The 22,127-nt window shown below is 39.8% G+C and overlaps 1 protein-coding gene across 3 annotated transcripts in view; it reads left to right on the top strand.

The window, feature by feature from the left end:
- Positions 1–22,127, top strand: part of LOC126374552 (heterogeneous nuclear ribonucleoprotein K) — a 35,899-nt gene that overhangs the window by 9,746 nt on the left and 4,026 nt on the right. For all 3 annotated transcript variants that reach the window (XM_050021214.1, XM_050021217.1, XM_050021216.1), the window contains 8 exons: positions 5,948–6,045; positions 7,731–7,787; positions 8,595–8,638; positions 9,054–9,129; positions 9,232–9,348; positions 19,796–19,924; positions 20,833–21,067; positions 21,587–21,771. In XM_050021214.1, coding sequence (XP_049877171.1) covers positions 5,956–6,045; positions 7,731–7,787; positions 8,595–8,638; positions 9,054–9,129; positions 9,232–9,348; positions 19,796–19,924; positions 20,833–21,067; positions 21,587–21,771 — 933 coding nt within the window. In that variant the 5' untranslated portion in view covers positions 5,948–5,955. The remainder of the gene's footprint in view (positions 1–5,947; positions 6,046–7,730; positions 7,788–8,594; positions 8,639–9,053; positions 9,130–9,231; positions 9,349–19,795; positions 19,925–20,832; positions 21,068–21,586; positions 21,772–22,127) is intronic.

Here is a 22,127-nt window from a genome sequence, read left to right on the forward strand (position 1 = left end):
GCGACGAATAATTGCGAAGTATCAGGAATGCCTGAAAGCAGCCGCGGCGGGGTAGGTAAGAAATGGATCGCAGGTGAGACAGCTGGTAGTGACATTTTGAGCGTCGTTTGCTTGTTTTTTCTTGTATTTTTTGCGCGAGGTCTGTAGGTACGGTGTCTTTGTGCGCCGAACACCTGCCGGCGCTGCGGGCCCAGCCAGTCATGCCTGTTCTATTCAGGTTCGATTCGTAGTTCCCTTTAATCGTCCTTCACCCATTTCAATAATTCACACAGTCTCGCAACTAAATCAATCGTCTTTATTGCGCATAACTCGGCATTGCCTCACTCCAGTTGACGCTATAAAATACGAATGCGTTGTTTATTAATCGGTATTGACATCCAGTGGCCCCAAGGGTCGTAAAAATTGGGCAAATACGAGTTCTTCTAATTAATTCTCTGAATCCGATAAGACAGGGCACTGAAGAAGAATTCGCAGGAAATTGAAGAAAGTTTACTCTTTGAGGCCGCTGACACGGGGTGTAGTCGAGCCCTTTGTGTGGCGGCGGGCAATTGGCGCGTATTTTGCACCTGCGGGGGTGTCAGCGACCTCGGTCACCTGCTGGCGAGGGCTCGCATTTACATACGCAGATGGTTCACTACTCGGGACTTGGCGGTTTCTAACATTTCGTTATAAAATACAAATGTACAATCCAGCGAACATATTTCGATTTAGGAACAGGATATTAGTTGCGTTTCACACACGAACAGGAAGCCCGTGGGAATCTACCTGCGCACCGTCGAAACGCTCGTCGGGAGCGTATAAAAAGTAAACCAGATCACTAACAAAGATTATCTTTCACACTTAGTGAAATGTATAATGTTTTCGAAGACGTAACTAACCCTTCGCGAGATTTAAATGGCCCATTCATTTGCCAAATGGGGTGGCTACAAGAGAACGCTATTGTGCAAAATTTGTGGGACGTGCAGACGTAGACGGCGTGGTACTTCCGCTGTTTATTTTTGATACTATCTGGACTGCGTCGATGTGTTCTAGTCTAGGAAAGACTAACAAATAATTGTCGTAGAATTTCCATCACGAGTCATGAACAACTGCAGCTTACTGCAGTTCTCACTTATCAGGCGACAACACGCTACTACAGCTAAAACGACACAGCACGCGACTGGCTTGAAAAATAGTCGACAGCTCGTAACATTTTTTTTTTTTTTTTTTTTTTTTTATTTATTATCATTATATCCTTAATCTAAATACATGGTTTGAATGATGCCGTTAAACCACAGAGGTTTGTCTCGGCACCCATTCGTCGCATTAAAACAGAAAAATAAAAAATAAAATAAAAATAATAATATAAAAATACAGAAAACATTGAAAGAAATGAACTCAAAAACACACACAGTGCACTGTCGTACCGAGTAGGCATAAATGCCAATCAATGCGGCGTACCTCGTATACGAGATTCCCTCTAAAACCAGTTTGTCGCTTCCTCGATGCTTCATATACATCATGTTCTATTAATTGATTGCCTATTGTAACGTCGCATCACGCCCACTTTATCTAGCGGGGTAGGCAGTAGTGACTATGTTATTTGTCTTATATACACATACATACGTACCTAAATATATATTATTATAAAAGAAGCACATAAATAGTTATACTACCCTACATATTTTAATTTATGATACAGTAATGTTATAATACATTACTGTATCATAAATTTATACATATTATATTATTATATAAGTATACTATACGTTAGGCATTTTGCTTATATTTAAGAAATAATGTTTTAATATATTTTTTATGTTTTTGGAATGTATTTTATTTATTAATTCAATTGGTAAACTATTATATATTCGGGGAACCATATATGTTAATGTTCTCTTCCCATATGTATTATGGGAGCGGCCTGTTATCATTTGTTTATTTGTCACTAGCCTCGTTTGTTTAATATGTTGTATTGGCTTTAGAATGTCTGTACGAAAATAATTTTCGGCTAACAATGCACACTTTGACTTTTGATGAATAGGTGTAATGTTACATTCATTAAGTAATTCATGATATTTATCCCTAAAACGTTCCTTTGTGTTGTGGCTCACTATCTTTTTTATAATTTTAATTTGTAAGTTGTATATTTTGTCTAAATATGTTTTAAATGTTCTCCCGTAACTCGTGATACCATACGAAGTTACTGATTCGACTAGTGCTACATATAAGTTACGTAGTACGTTGAATGGGATATTATATCTTATTATGCTGAATTTCGCAAGCATTGCTCTCATTTTATCGCAAATGTTATTTATATGAGGCTTCCAGTTAAACTTGTCATCTATAATCAAGCCTAAATACTTAGCTTGGCTCACCTGCTCAATTTTAGTACAGTTGACACAGTTTCCATTCCTTGCGTGTAGACAATCGTGGCATAAAGCTACGAGGCGGTTCGATATGTTGTGTTTATTATGGCATGATTTCACGTGCATCATTTGCGTTTTTTGTGCATTTATAACTAGCCCTGCATCATGTGACCACTTACACAGAGAGTTGAAATCATACTGTAACCTATTTAAGGCGTCGTTTGGATTTTTGTCAGCTGCAAGAAGGCAAGTGTCATCTGCATATTGATAAAGAGAGCAATATTTTATCACATTCACGACGTCATTAACATAAGTCAAGTAATGTAAAGGACCCAGCACAGATCCTTGAGCCGTACCTATTGAAACGGACACAGTTCCACTGTATGATTGCCCTATTTTGACACGATAACTACGATTTTTTAGGTAATCTTTGGACCATTCTAACAGTGAGCCATTTATTCCTGTATTTCGGATTTGTTGCAAGAGGTAGTCATGTCTTAAGGTATCAAAAGCCTTGCTGTAGTCAATGAATACTAATACCACATGCAATCTCTGATCAAGATAATTATTTATCTCATCTGTAAATTGAGACAGCAGCAAGGTTGTACTCTTCTTTGCTCGGAAGCCAAACTGTTTCTCCGTAAGTACGCTATTCTTTTCATAGTAATCATGAATGATTTCAGCTACGTACTTTTCGAAGATTTTATCCAATATCGGTAGTATTGTTATGGGTCTGTAATTTGCGTAAATGTCGTGAGCGCCTTTTTTGTAAATCGGTCTCACAATTCCTTTTTTCAGACCATCAGGATACTTTCCTGCGTAGATACTCTTATTTATAAGATTAGATATTGCTACACTTATTTTTTCTCCTATATTTTTGATATCTATAGGACGTATACCGTCCTCTCCCGGCGATTTGTGCTCATTTAATTTATTTATAATTTTATTAATTTTTTCTTTAGTTGGTTTCTGATATCGCATAGATTTGTCAATAGAACCAGTATGATCACTTAAGTTAAGAAGAGGGACGTTACAGTTGGGAACACATTCTTTAACATTAATCTGAAATACCTTAGAAAATTTGTTCGCAACATAGTTTTCGTTCCTTCCATCTACATTGAAAGCTCTACTTATAATGTCATCTACCGATGTTTTTATTCTTCCCGACATACTATTCAATATTTCCCATAACTTCCTAGGATCATTTTTGCTTCCTTGAATTTTTTTTAAGTTATAATTATTTCGACTTTTCCGTACTAGTGCGTTAGTGATATTTCTTTGTTTGTTATATTCTAATTTAAGTACAGCATTATGAGGATCTTTTTTATGTTGTATGAGTAGTTTATCTCTTCTCTTGCATTGAATATCAACGTTTTTCGTCAGCCATTTTTCTTTATTTCGCTTAGAGTCGCTAAAACTACGCATGTGTCTAGCCTTATGATATGCACTCTTAAAATTATTAACAATAAAATTATATATTTCGTTGGGACATTGCATATTGTTAGTTTCTGACCAGTCGACATTTCCAAGCTCACGACTCAGAACTTCGTTATTGTAAGAAACCACCTGTTTTAGAACACTCTGTACCTGTGTCATACCACTCATCGATAGCACAGTCATACGATGGTCAGCTAGAACAGTACCGAGCGCCGCCGAGTAAGGGGCATCGGTTGTAGTTCTGACAAAAAAGTGATCTATGCAACTTTTAGTTATTCTACCTTTTATTTCTTGGATTCTAGTATAATCTGTTATTCCGCAACTGAGACCCCTACTCGACAGCATATCAAGATATCGGTCCGTTGTGCTGCCATCTAATTTTAAATTTATGTTAATATCCCCTGCAAGAACAAAATTATCAAAGGAGTTATACCTATTTATGAAAGAAGACAACTCTCTAAGAAATAAGTGTTTGCTACTATCCGGTGGTCTATAAAGTGCACACAATAATACATGCAATAGTACTTCGACGAGATGTTTGCCTTCATAAACTTGGAAATACCAGTGTTTCTTGATAATATAAATAAAATGCAATTATTTTTAATGGTTGAAAAATCATCAATATGTGGATTTGCCACGTGTAGCGGCTCTAGCGAAGTATTTCTAAGTACCAAAACATTCGCCGTGTCGAGTCTATCGACTGAGAAGAGGGCGTTTACAAAGGGGTCAAGTCCCTTATTAACCTAATTGGAATAAAATTGCGTAGGCATGCTAATTGTGTATTATAGTTGGTTTGCGATCTCTCCTTGTGGGATCGATACCTGAGTGGGGCGGGGCATCCTATTCCCATACCCGATATTATTCGATTCTAGAAAATCCTCTTAGGCAAAACGAAATTTTCTCCTCGGAGCGTAAGTCAAGTAAAGAAACAATCTATAATCCCAACAATCACGTAGCTACAAGAAGTTTATATCAAGAAATGTTTGTAAATCTCACATCAAATAATATTTCCTTATCGGACTTCAGAAATATTGCACACTTCAGTAATATATTTGCATTAATAGAACGGCGAACGAACAAGTAATTCGAGAAAAAGTAGTAAGTCGTTTTTACAAAGTTTAACTTACGAAATGTCGAAGAATATCATTTATGGACCAGTTTCTCTTAACTTGGAATCCAAATATAGGTGAACCTTACTAGATTCTGTGAAGAAATAAACTTTGCCGCAACCGATTCCATTCATCTAATGCGTAGAGGCGTCGTTATAGTAAAAACAACATAGCATTTATTACTGTGCTCCCAAAACCCCTTATAATTACTGTCGAGTGTTCTGTGGCCTCGACGAGGCCGCTCTTAACCTTAGTCTACCACAGCAAGTGTCCCTTCACATTACCATAAGAAAGCCGAGATTTTCGCTCTTGTGATTAATATTTTTTTCATCTGAAATTGCGGTTGATGTCCCCTCGTTAAAGGAATTTTCCCACAAATCTGCTTATTTCTCATTCCTCAGTCCTTCGATGGCTTCATAATGGTCTCCTTGTCAGATTTCACGAGTTAATTGAAGTTGAATAGGCTTCTATTAAAAGGTCCCTTAAAATATGTTATCTATTAAAGACAAATTATTATAGTGCCGTGTTTTGATGCAAAGCGATAATTTTTTTATGGTTTCAAGTTATATTTTGAACAGTTTGTAGATATGAAAATTTCTAGATAACATTATCAAGAGGTTTCCAATATATGAGTCTTACTCGGGAAAAGACGTTTATAGATTTTTTTTTATAAATAAAACCAAAAACGCCTTTTCTCCTTGGTAACTTCGTGTCTGGGTTGAATATTTGCTTCCCACGTCAATTTCTTAAAACAGTATTCCGTATTTCATATTACTTCGACATTGAGTTGTATTTGGAAATATTGGTCGGCACTGCTAGGCGGCATTCTAATCATTCTTAGGGGCCTTTTTTCATAACATATTTATGTTCTTCTTGATATCATCTCTTCAGTGTTATATTTATTATTTATCTGTATTAAATTTCCTACATTCTTCTCTTTGGCCTAGCCTAAAATCTAAGTCATATTTGCTTAAAATTAAATATTATTTTTATTTAGGTTTGTCTAAGTAGTGGCAAGTTGGATTAACAATGGCATGTTTTTTGTAATCTTAGATCTAATAATGAAGCGCGACGCGTACGGCGACGATGGACCGATGCAGAAGCGGCAACGGCAGCCCGATGACGAGGTCACCTTCCTTATACCCAGCAAGGTAAGAACATCCCTATCTATACAGGGATTTTTTCTCTCAGGGTTTCAGGGTTTTCCAGTCTCAGTGGTTTGAGCTGTGTACTAATATTTCAGTCTGCCAATTTCTCCTTTTATTAGTATTATATTATATATCTTCATATTATATCTTCATTTATACAGGGTGCTAGTGACACCATACCGAATACTGAGGGAGATAATTCAGGTCATGTTTGAGAGTTAATATGGAAACGTATGGAATTAAAAATACAATTGCGTCGGAAATTTCTACTTGATATTAACTCAGAAGCATGAGTTTGAATCATTCCCCTCAGTATCTGGTACGGTATCACTAACACCCTGTATAAATGGAGATGAAAAAAAAGGAGAAATTGGCAGACTGGAATATCACTACACAGCCCAAACTGCTAGGACTAGAAAGTACGAAAACGCTTCTTTAAACTCTTCTGGATGTCGAGGATTTTCTTGCAGCTACTTTTCCTCGGCTATACATATTGTGAGAAAATGCAGTAGGTTTAGGCGGATGACACGTTCGACAAATAACATGTTTATGTAAACATTTACGATTTAAAGTGTAACTATGTTACTTAATGAATATAGATAGAGATATTTTTGAGTTTGAGTCTCATAAGCAAAGGATAAAGGACTGAAGAAAAAATAATAGTCTAAAAGGAATAATACTATTTACCTATAGAACGCCAACTCTCCGCTCCCCACCAGAGACTGAGCTAGGTGAGGTAACTCACCCTCTCTCGGTCTTACTTTACTCTTCAATTTTAAGGACTGCGTGCGGTCCATTGTTTGTAATTTTTACGAGTATATTTTATATGTTCGAGTTTTGACATTGGACGCCGACGTTCTTTCGTCAGATTCGAATGTTTGATCTGACAGTATCTAGGCTATGTGCTTATATACAGCCCGTAGACGTTACATACTGAGATGCGCGTGTACGATAACGTCAATGTGTAGTATCTGTGTAAAACGAGGTGTTTTGTATGAAGTCCGGGGTGTTGCCTAAACCTAGATTAATGGAAGTGCTTCTGTCGCTTCTTCACTGACGTGACTCGATCCAAAGTGCTAGTACACTATCAACGAAGAACAATGAATTTACTTATGATTTACTTATAAATTGAGTTAATTTATAATCTTTCTACACTGGTGGACAAAAAAATTTACTCACTTTTCGTTAGCGGGCATTTGGAATAATTCTCTGGTTTACGCAAACTATTATTAGTCATATCTGTATACCTGGATACCTTCCCCTTTAAAATGGAAACTTACCTTGTGGGATATAATCAATAATATTGTAGATACAATTATAATATTGTAGTTATTAAAAACCCGGCAACAGAACTTGAATCGATTTTTTTGTCCTGCATTATAGTAGGTACACTGACTAGCCTGGTTTTTAGAACCTGCTTTACAGGTACACCTACAAAAGGTTACATTGTTGTAAAATACTCGCAGAGAACTTGATCACTCGAAAAATTACATGCTCTGACCCCAAAGTTGACCTCTGGATCTCGTCGTCAGGGGTCGTAAATTTTTGGGTCAAGAACCCTTTTGTAAACCTTCGCCGCAAAAATTATAATACTTTTTGCTACTGCTTTCGGTTTTCTTTGACATTCATATCTCCAACTGATTTCAGAGTTTGTGGTATTATGTATCATAAACACGATTTTTTTACAGGTGGCTGGTTCTATCATAGGGAAGGGAGGACAAAATATATCAAAACTCCGAAATCAGGTCAGTATTAAATGTAACGCGCACACATAAATAGGAGACAACCAAGAACCGGTGTTTTCTAAATGTGCAAAAATATTTGAAACTTTAAAGCTAACACGGTAAGGTCACATTCACACATTATACACCCTCATAGGACACGTTTTAAATTCAACACGTTTGATACTGATTCCTATAATTAAGTTAGACTAAGTTGAAATTAAACTTCATTGTCTTAATTATCTATTAACATTTTCTCACTACAGGTTCTACTGATTTTAAAACCACTCCAAATCTGTACTGCTCTGTTAAAAAGGCCCTGTCTCTGACCTATCTTGTAAATCGAAGAGGGTGAGCTTCGATGTCCACATGAGGTGGTATCGTGGTTCGCCCGCGGCCGTCCGTAGGCTAGCGAATAACCCCCCGCCAGCCAGTTGCAGGTCTTTAGCGTCCCCGAGACGTGTCCGCTGATATCGCGGCGAGCCCTCCCCCGCACCCCGGCCTCCACCCCGCACGAGTGCCATGTCTCCAACCCTATAAAAACACAGATAAACGTCCAACCGCCCGTTTACGCCCGTTTTTATTGGTACTCAAATTGCCATCTTACGATGACATTTTCAAATTTGCGATTGAAGAGTAAACGGTGACGTAAATGTGAAATGGGCATGATATGAAATGAGGGGTACGTGTAAAGTGTGGTGATGGCACACGGCACATGGCACTCGGGTTGGGGCCGCCGGCGCGGAGGCGGGCTCGGCGCTACAGCTGCTTGTTACCGGTCCCGGTCGGCCGTCGGACGCCGCGCCCCGCCCCGCACCCGTCGCCACGCAGTACAAAGCCTCTATAACAGTCCCAGATTGCCCAGGCCCCGAACGGTAAACTATATCGCCAACTTCTCTCTTAAACCCGCGTCGAACGTCAACAGTCAGGAGTCGGAGCGTTTGAACTGTCACCAGCTCCCGATAGGCGCTTCATTCGATACTTTCACCGAGGACGATGCACTTGTCACCGGCCTTTATGCCTTCTCGACTTCGAGACCTTTGTGTCCTCACATCTAGCTCATTAACCGCTATGAAAATTCCCTCAGGACTTATTCCTTTCTCTCGACGCTTCTCCGCACTGGACGGTTCCACTTGTACTGACATCACTATCATCGCCTTCATGCTTTATGAACAGATTCAGCCCAAAGACCTCCCTGACCGTTGATTTGGTATCGTTAATATTGTGTTGTGATTTTTTTAACGAACGGTTTTTGTGACGACGCTATGCTAACTTGAGCTTGTGTTCCAGGGTTCTGTCGATAGCGGCGCCAGATGTCGACACGGTTTTAGAAATCGTGAAAGACGTTCTGCCGAACTTGGCCGATGTGAGTGTGCTTGTTTTATTGATCAGAGTTCTGTGCCAAATTAAATACAAAACTACGCATACATTTCGAGATATTTTGTCTAAAATGGAGTTGTATTAACAGGGAGGACCAAAAGGGAACAACGTGAATGAAGAGTTGGACGTGCGTCTACTGATTCACCAGAGCAGGGCCGGGTGCGTCATCGGAAAAGCCGGGGCGAAGATTAAGGAGTTGCGGGAGGTAAGTACACCACTTATTTCAGGAACTCTAGAGTTCTTAAAATAGTTCCTGCATTTTCATGTGAATCTTGTCTACTGAATAGTTTCGTATAGTTTGAATATTTGATGGAAGTTTAAAACAACTTGTGATTCAAATGATTGAACATAACTTCGGTACGGTATTTTAACAAGTTTAAACCAGGATTTTTGAAAGATTTTTGTGTTTTTAAGGCTCTCACCCGTGTTTAGTCGGGAGCTTGACAAGAGCTGAGGGTTCAAGTCCCGTCCCAGTGAGATTTTTTTCAATTTAATTTCCTCTTTGTAAGTTTGAACTAAGCATAGAAAGTCAAATAAATAAGTTATTGCAATTAACAGTCTCTCTGTTCAAAAAGGTGCATTCGTTCACCTTTACGCGGGCCGTAATTTAGTCGGTGAGCAGATGAGAGGCATTTAACGTGGAAGTCATCTGTCGAACGATACAGTTACGATGGTTTTTTTACCCCGAGACACGTGGGGTAGGCAGCTGTAACGTCAGCTGCCGCAAGAACGTCTCTCTTTATCTGACGCATGTTTAAGATCCAATTTATCCATTACACCATAGTCGAAATGGATTTTTATTTTAGTCAAACGACGCTAGATAAGGGAAATGTCAGAGGGCAATTTGCGTTCGCCCGTCGATATTTATTGTTATTTAATTACGTTAAAATTACAAACACAACAAACATAAAAAGCAGACACAGAACACACACACAGATAGCTCGGCGAGGCGTGGTACTTAGTCCATCTTGCGATGGATGTACCTCTGACTACTCCAATAGGCTAGTTTCCAACTAGTCTAATCAGTTTACTTTTTACTAAACGTCAAAACACGAAATTACTAATTTGTATGAAAAAGCACACCATGACGTCATAGAAAAACGTAAACATGTCGGACTTATTATTACGTTTTTCTTTATTAAGTAAGTTAAATAGAAAAAATGTAGATGTCTTTTTTTTGTTATCTTGATCCTAGTACAGTCATGAGCAATATAATGTACCCGCTTTAGGACTCTGTCGCACTAACATATTTGACATATAGTGAGACTTACAGTTCAATTTGTCAAAAAAGTTAATGTGACATGGTACCAAAGTGTATACATATTAATGCTCGTGACCGTACACGACCAATTGGGATATAGTCGTGAGCTTTTGTTGTTGAATTACAAGTTTCATGTGGTCATGTTTTTCATAGACAACCACTGATGTAATATTGAAAATCGTCAAAATCGATGCAGCTCTAGTTGATATTTTCGGTTGAATTGAAACAGTGTAATGAAAACGGCGTTATGGAAACTTAAACTGGTTAAGCGGCCAGTGATGGCATGATTGAATCAAAGAGTAATTAATTTACCGTCACACAGTGAGTGCACAGACGTAGTTACCCGCCAGAGTGCATCCGCGGGGATCAGTTACCGCCGGTGGAAGTTTTAAAACGTCTGCGTAACTTTGCAATCTCGGTGTAGCATTTCATAACATCATAACTCCGCTCTACTCTGAAATGTTTACTTGCCGGGACGTATTTAGTTTTAGGGCTTTTGTGCTAGAGGATAGACGAGATTTTCCATCTGAAATATTTGAAATTGGAATGCACATTGTTTTGCTTCCGTATTTTTAATGAGTACCTTTTAATAGGTTTGAAAAAGGTCAGTTTTCGATTCAGTGAGTAGTGTTTTCGAAAGGTTAACTTACTTAATGGCGTGATTTAATCGCGTTTTGGAGTGGAACACATTCTACCAAGTCCTGGGAAATATTATCTGTAGGGTTAGCCTTATATCCTTCTGTTCCGACCGTTTTATTTTTTGACAAGATTTATTGTACATTTGCCTATGCGTTACCTGCTTGGCCGGAGACGTCTTTGTCTATAGATTTGACTAAAGGCGCACTTGCCGAATCGATTTCCACATAAACGAGCTTGTTTGTCTATGCATCTGCATTTAATTTCCCAACTTGCTCCACCTGATTTCCAACTTGCGAAAGACTTTTTGCTTTCAATCTCATAATGAGTTTCGTACAACGCATCGTTCAATGTTTTCCCTGCTGTAGACAAACAAGTTGTTTGCCTTCTCTGTAGAGGTTATAACTTTTTATATGCAGTAGACAATATTCCACATATACTCAGCATATTATAGAGTGCAACATCTGACGACAACATCGGTGATCTTGTAATGACTAAAGGGTAATAATCTTACCCTTATCTTAATCTTGTAATAATCTTGTTGGCCTCAGTTTAGGGAACTTACTTTTTCAAATTGACACTGGTCATAGAATAAGGAATAATAGTACTACGTATAGAACGGCAACTCCACTCGCAAAAAGCGGCTGAGCTAGGTTTACCTCGCCCTTACGCTCTTACTTTAGTCTTCTTGCGTATGGGCGTCAGAAGTGACATACACATATCCTCGTGTACGATAACGTCTATGTGTAGCGTCTGCGTAAAACAAGGTGTATGAAGTGTCCGGGGTGTTTGTCCACCATTGCGCAGTGGAGCAGCGCAGTTTAATATGCTAATGTTGTGTAACCTTGGCCTTATAATTGGGTAGATTCCTAGGACAAAGATAAATTATGAAATTCTGATTACTATATACACACAGATCTAAAGGTGACGAAAACGTTTTCTTTTTTCTATTAAACTAATTTATGAATTTTGATAAAGAAAAATGGAATAATAGTTGCGACATTATGTCACGTTTTTCTATGACGTCACAGGTTGCTTTTTCACACATAGTAATTTCGTGTTTTGACGTTTAGTAAAAAAATACTGATTTGACTAGTTGGAAAGAACCCTGTTCGCTACGTACGGCATATATTTTTCTACCAGGTAACAGTAACGACAAATAAGTTTCAGAACTTATTCAAATGAAAGGTTAGAGGACGAAACTTGTAAGTTATAACTTGCGATATCTTGCAAGTTCTATATAATTGAATATAAGTTTTCTTTACTTTTTTATTATTTACTTCTCGAATGTAACAATATTAACATTACGTAGCAAAAATTCGGCGTTTTATAAACCTATCGAGTGGCTTTTCTGTACACCACTACTCTATCCGCGCTGCACGTTGTCTATCTTACCTGAAAGTTGCCGATTTTTTTGCCACGTATCAGCTGTTCTTCTATTCTTTGATTGTTTATCCATCTAAAGCGTTCGAGTCAATGGATTCTTACCTGTATGCCTTATATTAACAATGAACGCATCAAATTCTTTGCTAAATGTAATCTAACAATACGTACAAAAGGTATCTAGCCACGATATTTTTGCGTAGACGTGGCTGTATAAGCCTTTGTTCATTCTTAAAAGCGTATATATCGTAGTTATCGACCTTTCGATGTGGAATGAATGGCATGAAACAATTAATTCCAAGCACATGCTGTCTTTTTCTTGCATATCCCTTTAAATTCTAAAGTTGCACGCATTAATAAGCCTAAAATACCTTTAAATTCTTTATAATAATAAACTAAATGCAATATTTAATAGAACATCGTCTATAGTAAAGAAAATAATCAAATGTAGACGCGTGTTGCGATAGGGTCGATAACTTTAGTCATTGGCTCCTGAACACAGCCATACTTTAATTACGTATAGTCGTGTAAAACCAGACAAGAAACGTAAAAACATCTTTATTTCAACTGAACGTGTAGAGCTCTACATTTCTAAGCCCTCATGCAGGATCTTCGGTGTAGTTACCTTAGTAAGGTTGGGGTATGTGGTTGTTGTATGGACGCGTGCGCGGGCGTCATGCGGCAGCTGTATGGCAGGTGTGGGCGCAGCCGCCGGATGCGACACAAAAAGCGCGCGCACCTGGGCTTCATTGCCTCGCCGCCTCGCCGCCATACCTCGCCCAGCCTTGCACAAAGCCGTCTCCGAGCCGACATATGGCTCCTTTTGATTACCTACCTGGTCGCCTTCTTCGTCAGGTAAACGGCCTCGCATTATATTGTTAGACTGCAGTTTTTATATAAAGATGATCTGTAGATTTCGGGCTATGTACATTTCCAAGCGTTCCTTCAGATTGCCTTTAATAAATAATTGTTCGGTACTTTGGATGAAAAAACTTACCTACTTTTATAAAGCAGTCGAGAAAGGGATTTTAATCCCTACTCTAAGTGGTTATTTATAAAGCACTCAAACATTGTATAATCGTTGTTATTTCACTCCGTTAGAAGTTACTTATAAAGGCGGGAGCCCTTATAAACTCGCAAGTTGTACTGTAGCAGCGGCAAGACATAGTAACAAGACCTTACTAAATTAGACGTATTCAAAGGGTTACTCGAAGTGGAAAACAATACATGTTGGTTTAGACGGGGCTTGCAACTACGTTGAATGGGTTCCGTCGGAAACGCGGCGCCTAGCTCGAGTTACCGTGCACGTGACGGGGAAGGGAAAAGGCTGTTTTTTTGGACCTCCTTCCTCCACATCCTCGATAGGCGGTTTACAAAAAGTAAGAGCGGATGCACTTGGAGTCACAAAACGAAGGCAACTTCATTGTGTACCCTTATACTTTTTGAGGCGGAGTGCAGTGATTTAGATGGCGATATGAACTTAGTACTTTGGATTTTTATTTTGATCAATATATTATAATACGTCGACGTCAGAAATTCCTTTGTGACAGCTTCTCTCTTATGGTTTGTGAGATCAATAACTGACCTCATCAACCCTGGTGTCAAGGGTTGCCGTTGAGCTGCGTGAGGTAAACCTAGCTCAGCCGCTGGTGGGTAGCGGGGAGTTGCCGTTCTATACGTAGTATTATTGCTTATTCTATGACCAAAGTCCCAACCGTGGGACAAAAACCCTTTAGCGGTAACGTGAACCGCCACCGCATATGTCGTAGAGTAATTACGGACAGAGGGCTGTCGTGGTGACACCGGCAATTACCGCCGCCGCACGCGAGCCGCTTCCGCCGTGATCGACGCGGTACGGCTTCGGCGAACGTATCGACCGACTACCCATCCATATAGGTACCTACCACCTACCATACCCAGAATATTCCACCAAATTATGTTACGTTCAGTAGCTTTCCGCCCGCATGGACTTCTATCTTAACTATCTTCTATTTTTTCCTGGGTCTTGAACTTGAAAAATAGCAAATTTCATTTAAATAACTTCAGCAGTTTAAGCGTGATAGTAGACAGAGTTACTTGCGTATTACAATATTATTTTGGATATAAAAGAACCCGCTGGGTCTAGAAGCATGAACGCATAAAGTTTACTTAAATCAATTCACTAAGAAGGGATTTTGGAAATTCATTAGGGGATGAAAGCTCGTATCAAAGAACTTCGTCGTTTTTGTAGTAGAATTGAACAGAAGAAAGAGTCGCGGGCGGATGGCTAGTTCCCTACATAATCCGCTGCCCACTAAATTGATGAAGACACCTCGCCTATTTTAGCGTCACATAATAATGTGTCGTGAAAATGGGCCTTGATTTTTATGGTGGGTGTGGTAAGGCAACACTAAGCTTGCGGCTTTTGTTTTTACAGACTTCAAAAAAGGAGGAGGTTCTCAATTCGACCGTATATATGTATATTTTTTTGTGTACCGTCTGTTGTTTTAAAAGATATTTCAACTCGCGGTCAGCTAGTTTCAGCTGCACAATAATCGCATGTTGATTATACGACCAACAGTCATGTCATCTCTATTCGCAACTACTCCCGCGAGAGCTTTATCGCGGTAGGTTTAATTGAACAAACAATCGACAGCGCTTGGTTTACTTCACGCGCAATGCGGGCCGATTAGATTGGTCCGCCATCTGTGTTGCTTTCTGTACTCGTACAGCGAAACCGACAAGAGCATCCCCACTTGAGTAGAGCAAATGGAATCCCGATACAACGACATTCGATAGCTCTCAACTACAAAGCTGAGACAGACAGCTATCGAAACATGATGAAACAGCATTCCCGTAGCAAATTAAAACAAGAGACTAAACTTTAACCCTTATGTAAATTTCTTAATGCATTTCTCAGAATTGGTAATTTGAGAAATAAAGTATAAAAAACTACTGTCCTCTATCGTAGCAATCGAATAAAAACTTTACCGCGGGACTTTTACATTAATTAATATCAACATTTAGAATTGTATATGTACGGCCTTGGAAAACTAATAACGTCGAATAGTAAAGTTGATTTATGTTGGTATGTCATTGTAATAATTATTAAGTCTACTTTTATTGCGGTAATAATGGTTTTGTTTGTTTCTACGGCCTGTCTACGGCGTAGCAGTCTACGCAGGGTATTACGTCACTACGTTAGTGTATTGTACCTCTAACATTGATATTCAAATTCATGTGTGATTTCAACTAAACATTGTAAATGGTCCTGTGTTATATTCTCATGTAAATCCACCCCCGTGACGCCTATGGGGCGGGTACAATAAATAAAACTTAATGTAATTTCAAGTTGATTGCGCATGTAGAGTACGCAAACTCCAAACTACGTTGTCATAAAGGAAGGCCAGTACAAATAGCGGTCTGTAACCCTAGGGTCAGGTCATCAATTTTATAGAGATGGGCCGTCTACAGGTTTGCCTGACTAGCCGAACAGTCTGTCAATTCCAGCCAATACTGTTTCTGAAGTTGGAAACGTACACGAAACTATGAAGAACATAATACGTAACATCGGCAATTATTACCCTCATCGACAAAATGGTTATCGAAAACTTTACTGGTGTTCGCAAAAAATATTACATGCATAGTTATATTTCTTATTATTTCGTGTAAACACTGAGTTTTTATTTCAAGTACTTTTTACGTTTTGAAGCTAACATATTCAACGCTGGCCTTTTTGCCGGCTGATGGGCCTGAGTTTATGAATCTGCTTTCCTGTGTAGTCTGGAGCGTAATCGTCTCTACAATTTAGATATGAACCAGGCACGTGCCTGGGAAGGTAGTCGTCGCGACGCGTTTATGATTGATGGGCGCGCGGAGTGTCCTGTAGGCGTGGCGCGTGCCTCCGTCGAAGCCCTACAAGTGCAAGGGGAGGCAGGTGTGCCGACGAGCGCACGTCCGCCGGCCGCCGGCTGTCGCACGCCTCACTCCGCCGCCGGTCGCCCGAGGGAGCGGACGTGTACCTATCCCTATTCCCGGTCATACTCGTCAGACCATTATACTCGCGTGTGCTCCGTGCTTAACAATTTAGAACTCGGACGTCCTTTGTTTTTAAAATACTTGTGTAGTTTCGTGCTCGCGTAACGGTTGTTTGTTTTAACAAGTTTTTTTTTAAAACCACTATTTAAAATTGAGTTTTGGTTTCCGAAGTGAAGTTTTTATTTGTGAGGGGATTTGGCTGACTTCAATTTTATTAGGGCCGTCTACTAGCCGCTACTGATTGCAGGTGCTGTAATTTACTTATTTAGTTTTTAATAAATATTTTTTTTTATTTAATTTAAATTATATTCATGGGCATTTAAATTATAATTTGCAACCTATTGCAAATTAACTTTACCTTTGTTTCTGTCAAGACTCTAATTATTTCGAAGTCTGTAATTTTAATAAACATTATAACACAAGAAATATTCATTATATGTTGTATTAAAACGCTTAACGGAAATAATGGGCGAATTGTTAATTAAACGCACGCTCAATAAAATTTCATCAAATAACTCGACACAATCAACTCAACCGGCTTTGTTGCATAACACGCACGCACCACCTACCTTTACCCGGTTATACGGTTGAAAATTGCGCTCAAATAAAACATTGTCTACCGTACATACGTAGTAGTATAGAGTCAGGGACAGTAGTGCTGTCTACGGTCTAACGTCATTGGTTCAGTGGCCTGGCGGTAGTGCCGTCTGCGCCACGTGTGCGCCGGTCGATGACGACGCGCATGCGCAATGCGCGCCCGCCCCGCTGTCAAACGTCACTTGCCAGAGAAGCGCCCTAGGAGAACGAGTGCCTCCGATAGACAAAGATGTGACGAAGAATGGGGGAATACAGTGTATGCAGGATTTTGGGTCTTTTGTAAAGTCTCAGGTATTTTGCCATAGAACTAAAGCTTTCGAAGTTTAGCTCCAAACTTTGAAAGCTTTAAAGTTTTCAAATGGTGCTATGGTTATAATATAGCGAAGCATGTTGGATGTTTCAGCGTATTGTTTGCCAAGGGCTCTAAAAACACAAAATTCGACTTAAGGAGTTCGAATTCATGGTTGGATCACACATAATTCATATCACGTGGTTTCCAAGATTTGTGCCCGTTCAATGACAATAGGTTCGCCCCCTCTTAAATAGCTGGCAAGGAGTGGGTATATTCTATACTGTCCACCTCTGCCTACGCTTTTATGGATACAGGCGTGTTGTTATATACTGCTAATCCTATTGTCCCCTGTTGGAATGTCATGTCGTCCAAGCCGTATCCGGCGACGGCGACTCCTAAATATCTATCCTGGGTCGTTGTGGTGGGCTCTGATAGTACTGGCGAAACCGAACTTCGCCCTGAAGATCCGGTCACAGGGCACACAATAAAGCAAGCCTGACGAATTGAGTGTGTAGTTATAGGAGAGTTTAGGTCGAGTCTACCGTATTTGGCGCTTTGCGTCGAGATCTTGTAACCTCTTCTCTTCGAACAAATCCACGCTCTTGTGAACGGTGCGGCGCCATTCCGGTCTAACACGAGCACGATCCACCCAACAAACACAATGTATATATTACGCTATGCTGTTGCTATGTAATATTTAAATAATTATTTTCAATTTAAATTAAAATCTCCCCAGTTTGCACAAACGCAAAGCCATGAACACACAATGGCATGAACTCGGTAATTTGATCGCTCATGGATTGCGGGATGTGGGTCGCAGGATCGATGCTAATGTCGTAAACATTATCACTGAGCGCTGTTATGTAACCGCTCGCGCAGACTAGACGTCTGCGAGCTACTATAAATACTGTAGTAAAGTAGAGGGTAGAGGTAATGTCCTCCCAACGTGTCTTGGGTGACGTCATCGGGGTGTAAGCCAATCAGCATCGAGGATATAAATGAATTATAGGTTGATTTGGAATGGTTTTCTTGGATATGAAAGCGATCGCCTATCCAATGGCTGTCCACAATCGACCTTGCTAACTTTGTTGGCACCATTAGTTACGGGCTGCTTGCAGTAAGCCTTAATCGGTCATTGAACTTGCAACCCACATCAGAGAAGAATTGAGCATAAGAGTGGAGCAGCGTGGTCCTCCGGTTATAAGGCTAAATTATGATTTTCGTATATCGATCCCAATACTATGCTCACTACGTCAATTCTTAGCATTATTGTGGTAAAAAAGCGGTTATATAAGTGGGCCCTTTAACGTAGGTCGTTGGCAACCGATTCGGGCAACCACTAACGTAAGTTTAACTTAATTTGACAGAACAAAAACTAGATCTCATCTCAATCTTATTATTATAAGTTAAAGGCATCATTAGTTTAAGAGCTGTCGAACTAATTTAGGTTAAGTTTTCCGGCAGTGTTTTAGGTGAAGTTTGTGTGACCAATTGGCACCTACGTCACACTTCACTTACCCAACTTATAAGACTAACAGAACAAGTGTGACGTCCTTTGACCTTTATTCGTAAGTTTCCCTAAAATAGCAGGATAATTTTGTTTGATTGATTGATGTTCAGTGGTGGAGACGCCTACGCTTTCTGATTGTCCTCAACCTACGACAGGATCTATCTTTACATTTGACGTTTACACCTTATGACTGGAAAGGTGCTTATCGCTTAATCAAATCGACCATGGAATGCCACATCTCGGTATCTTCAGGATCACACTTGCTTCAGGAGAAGTATTGTAATCCGTGATTTATTGGCGACTCCTTGACATATATTTATTTAACAATTTATTGTACACAGAACAGGTTATAAAACAAGACAGGGAAACGGTTTAGCTTGTTTCTTCTAGAAATCTCTTCCAGCAGACAGGGAAAGAGATAAACTTAAAACTAAGAGAAGACAGAGAGAGAGGCGTGTACGGTCACGAGTACTAATATACACTTTGAAACCATGTCACATTAAATTTTGACAAATAAACCTTAAGTCTCATTAAATGTCAAATATGATAGTGCGACAGGGTTCTAAAGTGGGTACATGATATTGCTCATGACTGTACGTCAATAACAAGTGTGTCATTTACGTTCCTTTACAACGAACGACGTTTCGTATACAGTGTCTCGCTTACATTTTATTCACATATTACTTGAGATATATACATGAGATATATTATGCGATTTCCAGTTGAGATATTGCATTTATAAAAAAAATTCAAAGCTTTACTTTCATAGAAATAAGATTTCAAATACGGAATTAGCTTTTAGGTATTTATATAATTAAGATGCCTTCTTAAAATGTGGAATACACGGTATATATTTGTAGAATTCATTTGGATATGCCCCTTTCTTACACTCAAAATCTAGCTGTGGTGTAATTATAATAGAATATACAATGAAATAACAACATTTCTTGTTACAGAAAACAGGTGCGCGTCTGAAGATCTTCTCCAACCCCGCCCCGCAGAGCACCGAGCGAGTGGTCCAGCTGATCGGGAAACGCGACGCGATCGCCGCCGGCGTCCGCGAGGTCCTAGACCTTGTAAGACAGGTAATAACAGTTACATTCAATTATTGTTTCATGTTTAGTGGCAGGAAAATAGATTAACCCCTTAAACGCCGGAACGCGGATCTCGACCAGACACAATGTAAAATCTATTGTGTCTGGTATCTCGGCATATGAGAGGTTAAACCATAGCATACTTCTGAAGCGCCCGCCCCATCCGCGTCGCGTCTCGCCAGCACCTCTCCCCGCTCGCGGGGCTCGATGAAAGTAACTAAACAGATCTTGCAGATCTCGGAAGAGGAAGGAATAGGCGTATATACTGCGATCAAATTCAGTATGTTTTTAAAGAAAACCCAGGTCAACTGTACTCTATACCAATCTACAACGAATCACGTCAAAAATATAATCTAAGCCGACGAGCATGTATAAAGATTTTGATGAGAGTGGAAAAAGCAAAAGTGATGTGTTAGGCTCGTAGTAAGTGGATTCCCGTAGTATTTGCCTGCCCGAAGGCAAATAGGTAAAATAGAATTTATGTGAGAGGTTAATTACCTAGTTATTATAAACATATCTGCAAATCGATTTCTTGCGTGATATTGTCCAAGTAAATGTTCCGCGCGAGCACTATGCACGTATGGTATGTGCAATGTGCATGACGTTAGCATCGTAAATTCATAATTTACAGTATTTTCTTGATCTGGCCGCTCTGTTGACAAAACAAGCTGCGTCGCAAGCAAGCGTCTCACCCAACTGGATGTGCAAGAGAAGAATGGAGATTATTCTATTTTTATCTCTTTTTATCGACAACAAACCTATTATTCAATAATCTAATACGAGAGATGCTTTGCCAATAGCGTGCAGTTTGTAAATTTTATATAAAATTACCTTAAACCATTATAAATACAGTTCAACAGGCAAATTTTTGGACTTAATTTCCTTTTTGTAATTTTCAGGTGCCAATTAAAGGCGCAGTACAGAACTACGATCCGCACAATTACGATGATTTCTACGCGGACGAGTACGGCGGCTTTGGCGCGGGACAGGGCGGAGCACCGCGAGGGGGCGGCGGAGGGCCGCGCGGACCGCCGCGGGCGATGCCGCCGCCGCTCGGGCCACGGGCTCGTGGGCCACCGCCGCCGAGGAACGGACCGCCTATGGGACGGAATGGACCTCCTGGGCCGAGAGGAGGTCAGTTTGATTTTATTACTTATACTTGACTTGGAGACTCAGAATTAGGGAGTCACAAAAAAAACGCAAGTTAAATTTAATTTCTGAACCATTAAACTGATTATTCATTCTATGAAGTTTTTAAAGAGCCAGTCTAAAACTCGACTCATACAAAACAACGTCCCCCTTCACACTGAAGTTTTAAGTCTAATGTGACAAATAGTTTATTTTCAAATAAATACTTAAAACAAAGACGATCTTTCTTTAACCCCGGCCGGCATACTAATTTCGTGAGACTAATGTAATTCTGTTCAGTAGCAAATCACTTCTGAGAAACAACATGATCATTCGAGAACGTAAAAAGTCCTGAGATGGACAACAGTCGATAGATTCTATCGATTTAAGTTGCCTGAATGGAATTACCGTTTAGCAATACGGCCGCTTATTGTACCCCTTCTATCACTTATTTGTCCTATTTGTTATGTTTATCTTTGCGCAATAAAATGTTTTTGTATTGAATTGGTTTACTAATTCCAACAGCATTCAACGACTTCTCCGGTCCGGGTCCGCGCGGTAACTTCTCGGGTCCCCCGCGCGGCGGGTTCGGAGGCAACTTTGGCGGCGGCAACTTCGGCGGCGGACCCGCGCGCGGCGCCGGCTCTAGCTTCAACAACGACGCCGGCGGACAGCAGGACACCTCCACGCAAGTCACTATCCCCAAAGACGTGAGTCAATATTTATATTTTTATTACTATATACATAGATAAATACTTTATTGAGCACAACGGACACGACGGAGTAGGCTGTTGAGCCTACTAGTTGCTTCTTCTTTAACTTTTCTAACTTCATTTGCGTGGAGTTCTAGTCTTATGCTTCTAACTTCAAAAATGACAAACTTTCATACAATATTTCAACCAAATTTGTAACCCCCTCAGGCTGAATTTCACAAAATCCCGTCTTAATGACCACCTACCTCTTAAAACGAACCCCCATGCAAAATTTGAGAAATCTAACACTTGTAGTTTCTGAGATTTTGCGATAAGTGCTTGAGACAATGACCTTTCGTTTTAAATATAGATTA

Source organism: Pectinophora gossypiella, chromosome 17, assembly GCF_024362695.1.
Source record: "Pectinophora gossypiella chromosome 17, ilPecGoss1.1, whole genome shotgun sequence".
In the NCBI taxonomy this organism is placed as follows: Eukaryota; Metazoa; Arthropoda; class Insecta; order Lepidoptera; family Gelechiidae; genus Pectinophora; species Pectinophora gossypiella.